This window comes from Microtus pennsylvanicus, chromosome 17 (assembly GCF_037038515.1).
Source record: "Microtus pennsylvanicus isolate mMicPen1 chromosome 17, mMicPen1.hap1, whole genome shotgun sequence".
Taxonomy (NCBI): Eukaryota; Metazoa; Chordata; class Mammalia; order Rodentia; family Cricetidae; genus Microtus; species Microtus pennsylvanicus.
In genome coordinates, this window is record NC_134595.1 from 37,339,006 (window position 1) to 37,344,770 (window position 5,765).

The following is a 5,765-nucleotide window of genomic DNA, read 5'->3' on the forward strand; positions in this document are numbered from 1 at the left end:
CTTGGGGCGGGCCTCAGGCCCGGGGCTCCCCAGCTTGCAGCGGCCGGTTACCGCTGGCCGCCCTGCCACGCAGCCGCAGAGGCCTGGTCCCGCCAGAACGCCGCAGGAAGAGAGGCGACGCCCCCTGGATCTCCGCAGGAACCGGGCCCGCCTCCCAGTCCGCCGGGCCCCAGAAGTGATGAAAGCTGCGGCCGAGCCCCGGTCGCGCCGAAGCCGTTGCCCTTTTAAGGGGGAGCCTTGAAACGGCGCCCGGGTTCCATGTTTGCATCCGCCTCGCGGGGAGGAAACTCCATGTTGTAACAAAGTTTCCTCCGCGCCCCCTCCCTCCCCCTCCCCCCGAGAACCTGGCTCCCCTCCCCTCCGAAGCTCGCGGGGATCCCTCCCTCCCACCCTCCCCTCCCCCCCGCGCCCCGATTCCGGCCCGAGCCGGGGGGGAGGCCGGGCGCCGGGGCCAGAGTCCGGCCGGAGTGGAGCGCGCCGGGCCCCATGGACAGCTCGGCCGTCATTACTCAGATCAGCAAGGAGGAGGCGCGGGGCCCGCTGCGGGGCAAAGGTACGCGGGCGGCGGGAGGGGAGGACGGGGCTCAGGGCTGTTCCCGCGCCGCAGCCGCTGCCACTGCCCCGGGCGCGCGCTTCGGCCCAGCCCGAGCCCCCGCCAGCGGGGCCGGGGAGAGTTTGAACTCCGCGAGAGTCTGAAGCGCTGGGCGGAGCCTGGCGCCGCTAGAGCGCTCGGTGTGCTCCTGGTAGGGAAACTGAGGCAGGAGGCTCGCGAGGGGTCAGTAGGCTGGCGATTCCTGGGCGTCGCCCCCTCCCCCAGTTTGGCGCCAATTGGACTGGAAGGTGGGGGTGAGGCGGCCGCCTGGCCACCCGTTGAGGCTCCGCCCCCTCCAGGCAGAGGTCTGCCAGGGGTGCGAGGTGACAGCGGGCTGGGTAGTCTTGCAGGGATCTCCCGCCAACACACAACCAGGTTCCCACAAACTCGGGCGTCTCGCGTGGAGGTGCGGACGACGCCCTCGGAGGCACAGAGCCCCTGAGCGTGCAAGACAGACTGGCGAGCCTTGTGTCCAGCTGGGCACGGGGCACCCCGGCTGCAGCAGGCCAGGCCAGTTGGCTCGACGCCTGTGCACACTCGCACCGACCCTGTAAGGGCAGGCGGAGACCCTGGGGCTGGCCTGGGTGGGGATCACCCCCCCTCCTGTGTGAACTTCGAGATCGGGGAGTCGTCTGGGTCTGTCCACGGTCCAGTCCCAGCTTCTCTGGGGGCTGAAGGCAGAAAGTGGGTGCTGCGGGGGGGGGGGGGGGCTGGAGGTGTCTGTTAGTTTGAAGGCCTGTGCCTCTCAGAAGTCTAAGGTTGAGACGGGGCGGGGTGGAGGAGGCGGGGCTGACAGCCCTGGGACACTGGCCTCTGGGACTTTGAGAACTTTGGACTCATGGGGTAGACAGAATGGAGGGAGAGTGGGAGTGGACGATGGGGCCCCGAGCCCTGACGTTCATGAGCAGGGGCTGCCCAGGTAAGGTGTGGGGTCAGGTGATTGAAAACCAACCCTGGGAAAAAGAGAAAGCACCCCCCCCTATCTGTCCCCTCCTTAAGGCCACCTACTCCTTAAAGCGGCTGCCTTCTCGGCCACACCAGATTTCCTTATGCCGAAGAGTTGCAGGGGCCCCTGGAAAGGGGCATTTCCTAGAGAGCCAGGGGCACCCTGGTGTGGCATTGATGGAGGGAGAGTGCCCACGTTCTCTGTGCTCAGGGGTTGAGACCCGAGGGCATGCGTGCGTGGAGCCTCTGCATGCAGGCCAGTGTGCCCACGTTCACTCCTTGCTTCAGGTGACCAGAAGTCAGCAGCTTCCCAGAAACCCCGGAGTCGGGGCATCTTCCACTCGCTCTTCTGCTGTGTCTGCCGAGATGATGGGGAGCCTCGGCCTGCCCACAGTGGGGCTCCCCTGCTGGTGGAGGAAAATGGCGCCATCCCTAAGGTGTGTGGTGGCCAGGAGGGAACTGCAGGCGCACCTGGGCCTAGCTGGCAGTGGACGGTGGCAGAAGGGGGTCTAGACTGAACTTTCCTGACACACCTGCCGACCCTAAAACGTTCAGAAAAGGGAGGCGCCTTCCCTCTAGGTCCTGCCTTTTTCAAACCCCACCCCCTGCCAACAGCTGTGGCTTGCCTGAGACCTGTGTATACATCCCTTATAAATGGGAACTTTCTGAGGAAGAGGGATCCATATAGCCTACCCTGGCCCAAAGTTGGCAAGGCTCAGACTGAGGAGGGGGTGGAAGATCTGGTTGGGTCCTCAGGTAGAGAGCTGGGGAGGGAGGCCTGTGTAGGAGGCGCCCCACTGAGCCCAGACCCTCCCCACTGCAGAGCCAGGTCCAGTACCTGCTTCCCGAGGCCAAGGCCCAGGACTCAGACAAGATCTGCGTGGTCATCGACCTGGACGAGACCCTGGTGCACAGCTCTTTCAAGGTGGGCCCTGCCCAGCCATCCTCAGCCTGCGCTCTCAGGGGGGCCTACCCTGGTCAGGGAGGGAGGTCTCCGCTGGACTTGCACCCTTGGGATTCCCCCCTCCTCCCCCTCCAGCAATTCTTCTCTCCTCACAGCCAGTGAGCAATGCTGACTTCATCATCCCGGTGGAGATTGATGGGGTAGTTCACCAGGTGAGGGGCAGAGGGAGGCGGGAGTTTGGTGTCTGCACTCTGTACCCCAGGTACCTCCCAAGTAGAACTCTGATAGATGGGGAATGCCCAAGGCTCAAAGCGAATGTGAAACCCAGGGCTATTTGGTTTCCCGGGGATGGAGCCAGACTTCCAGACCTGCAGAATTGTGGGGTCCTCTTGCCCCTCTTGCCCCCACTGCCCGGGACCCAGTTCAAGTAATTCAGGATAGGTTGTGGTGCTGGCCAGCCTGTTCTCCATTACTTGGCTCGGGGGCCGGTGCCCTGCAGCCTTGGGGTGAGAGGGCTAACCTGGGCTCCTGCATTTGGATAAATAAGACCAAGGTGGAAAAGGGGCTGGGGATTAGTGACTCCCACTAGGTGAGGTGGGACCCCTGGAATGACATTCCATCCTCTTCAGGAAGGGGGATGGTTGGGGAGTTCACAGACTTTGGAGGAGCCTCCACGGACTGCCCGCCTCTTCTACTGTTCCAGCCCCCGTACTGTTTAGCACCCCCGAGCCTGTGGGCCAACGTTCCCTCACTAGCTCTTTCCCCAGGTCTACGTGCTGAAGCGGCCCCACGTGGATGAGTTCCTCCAGCGCATGGGCGAGCTCTTTGAGTGTGTACTGTTCACTGCCAGCCTTGCCAAGGTGAGCCCTTGCCCGGGGTCGGGCAACCATACCCTCCCACCCACTGTCAACATGCCACCGGATGCAGTCCTGGGCTCGCTGCTCGCTCGGGAGAATGACTTACCTCCTATCCCCAGTACGCAGACCCTGTAGCTGACCTGCTGGACAAGTGGGGAGCCTTCCGTGCCCGGCTGTTTCGAGAGTCGTGTGTCTTCCATCGGGGGAACTATGTAAAGGACCTGAGCAGGCTGGGCCGAGACCTGCGGCGGGTGCTCATCTTAGACAACTCCCCCGCCTCCTACGTCTTCCATCCAGACAATGCCGTGAGTACACAGGGAAGAGGACGGGAGCATGGGATGTTCCAGAGTGGCCTCCCCGGCCCTACGCGGGTGGGGATGAGGGTGGGGGCTGCTGCCTGCTCATATGTGGGGGGGTACTCTCCTTCTGACTGGGGTCCCCATCTGGAAGTTTCCAAGCTTCCAACCATGGCCTGTTAGTGGGACAGAATGGATATGGTGCGTCCCAGCTGGGATCCTACCCACATGAAGCGCAGCGAAGCGAGCCTAAGCCTCTATGAGATCACGGCTTAGCGGTATCTACGCGGCGCCTGCTGTGTGGGCCAGGTTGGCTGGGGCCCCCTGGACACCTGCCCTCCTCACTTCCCTGTCATCCCCCAGGTCCCAGTAGCCTCCTGGTTTGACAACATGAGTGACACTGAGCTACACGATCTCTTACCCTTCTTCGAGCAGCTCAGCCGCGTGGACGACGTCTACTCAGTGCTCAGGCAGCCTAGGCCCGGGAGCTAGTGAGGTGTCTTGGGGCCAGGATCTGCCCCTCACCGAGGCCCAAGCCTCTTCCCATCAGACTGTGGGAGCCTGCCTGTGCTGTTAACAAAACCTCCTGGGCTATGCAATATCCATGGCCCTGGGGAAGAGGGTGTCTCCCCTGCCAGGCTGCATGGAGGACAGAGAGCCCCTGGCCCCTGTATCAGTGCCTTCAAACTTTTCCCCTCTTCTCAGGGGACCTGGGGGGCCCTGCCTGTTGCCCCCCCTCTGTCTTCTCTTCTCCATGCTGCCATGTTACTCTGCTGCCAAATTGGGTGTCATACCCCAGCTCTGCTTTGGGGGTAGGGGCAAGGGTTTTGCGGCCCCATGCCTTGGATTGCCCCCACCCCCAGTCTGGGAACAGTGGACACCAAGTGCCTTGCATAGAACCCTCTTTGCTGGTCAGCTTTTCTCAGACCTAGGCTGACCTTGGAGGAACCAGCCTCTCCCCTTCCCTCCTCCTCCCTGGGATGATGGTGCCCAGCAGTTTCTGCAAGGGAAGAGAGGGAGAAAGTCTATTATCACTTGTAAAAGAGGGGACCCTCCTTAGGGAACACTCCCAGTTCAGCTCGTCCAAGGCTGATGGCTGTACCCTGTATCATTTGAGCCCCCACTCTCCCCAAAGCCTGGGGCTTGGCAGGACTCCCCGTGGTGCCATATAAATATGTATATGTGTATATAGATTCTTAAAGGAAGGAGCGAGGAAGGGGTGGGAATAGACATTCCTCCCTTACCCCTTCCCTGGGCCCAGAAATTGGGGGAGGGAGGGCAAGGATTTGTACATTTTTAAAACTACTGTTTTCTAAATGGAACAAGCTGGGCTGTGAGGGGTCACAGGCCTGGTCTTCCGGCTGTCGCAGCCTTTTTACTCTGTTCATCCAAAAAACATTTATTGAGTCCCTCCTGTGCCCAGCAGTGAGCTAGTCCGGCCAGCTGAGTGGGAGGGGGTCCGCCTCATCCGTGTCTCACCCCAAAGCCCCAGACTTCACCGGTGCCTTCAGAGTATCTGCGGGAAGTGGAACCTTCTTGTGGGCTTCGGGAAGTCTCCAAGAAAATTTACTAAGCTGCCCCCCTCTCCAGTGCCAACTCATCCCCCACCTCACTCCCCGCAGCCTCCTCCATGGCCCCCTGCTGGCTGGGGGCAGCTCCCAGGTCACTCTGCCAACTGACTTCCGTTTCTAAAGCCCCTCCCCACCCCTGCTGAGTCTAGAGTTCAAGTCCTTGGGCTCTCTCTCCCCAGAATATGAGGGTTAAGTGGACCCACAAACAAGTGCCAAGGGAGTTGGTGAAGGGAGAGAGGGTATGGTTGGCCTGAATCGGATGACCTTCCCAGTTAAGTGCCTTCTCTCTGACAGCACCTCAGTGTGATAACTAAAGAAAGCTAGACCCCTTCCTATCCTGTCTCTGTGGTTTTTGGGGGAGGGGACTTGAAGTGCGTGAATGGCCTACACCTGTGACTGCTTTTCAGACCCTTGTTGGGCAAGAAGAAATTGGCCCGGAGGGGACTGTGTGGGCATCTGGTCGATCTGAGTTCGGTTGCCAGAACCCACGTGATGGAAAGAGAAAACGAACCGCCGCAAGTTGTTCTTTGACCTCCCGACACGTACCATGGCACGAGCTCGCCCCCACGTATACACACACTTTAAATAAAAGAATACACA

The 5,765-nt window shown here is 61.2% G+C and overlaps 1 protein-coding gene across 1 annotated transcript; it reads left to right on the forward strand.

The window, feature by feature from the left end:
- Positions 1–306: 306 nt before the first annotated feature.
- On the forward strand, positions 307–5,500 carry Ctdsp1 (CTD small phosphatase 1). Its single transcript, XM_075951420.1, has 7 exons — positions 307–553; positions 1,826–1,974; positions 2,361–2,462; positions 2,597–2,653; positions 3,209–3,301; positions 3,418–3,603; positions 3,958–5,500. The coding sequence occupies exons 1-7, from the start codon at positions 487–489 to the stop codon at positions 4,084–4,086; spliced, it is 783 nt and encodes a 260-aa protein (XP_075807535.1). The 5' UTR covers positions 307–486; the 3' UTR covers positions 4,087–5,500.
- Positions 5,501–5,765: the final 265 nt, after the last annotated feature.

Bases quoted from the DNA above. Each gene is read 5' to 3' on its own strand.
- Ctdsp1 (XM_075951420.1), top strand. From the start codon at position 487: ATGGACAGCTCGGCCGTCATTACTCAGATCAGCAAGGAGGAGGCGCGG. The intron at 554-1,825 runs GTACGCGGGCGG...TCCTTGCTTCAG, and splicing joins GGGCCCGCTGCGGGGCAAAG to GTGACCAGAAGTCAGCAGCT. The intron at 1,975-2,360 runs GTGTGTGGTGGC...TCCCCACTGCAG, and splicing joins AAAATGGCGCCATCCCTAAG to AGCCAGGTCCAGTACCTGCT.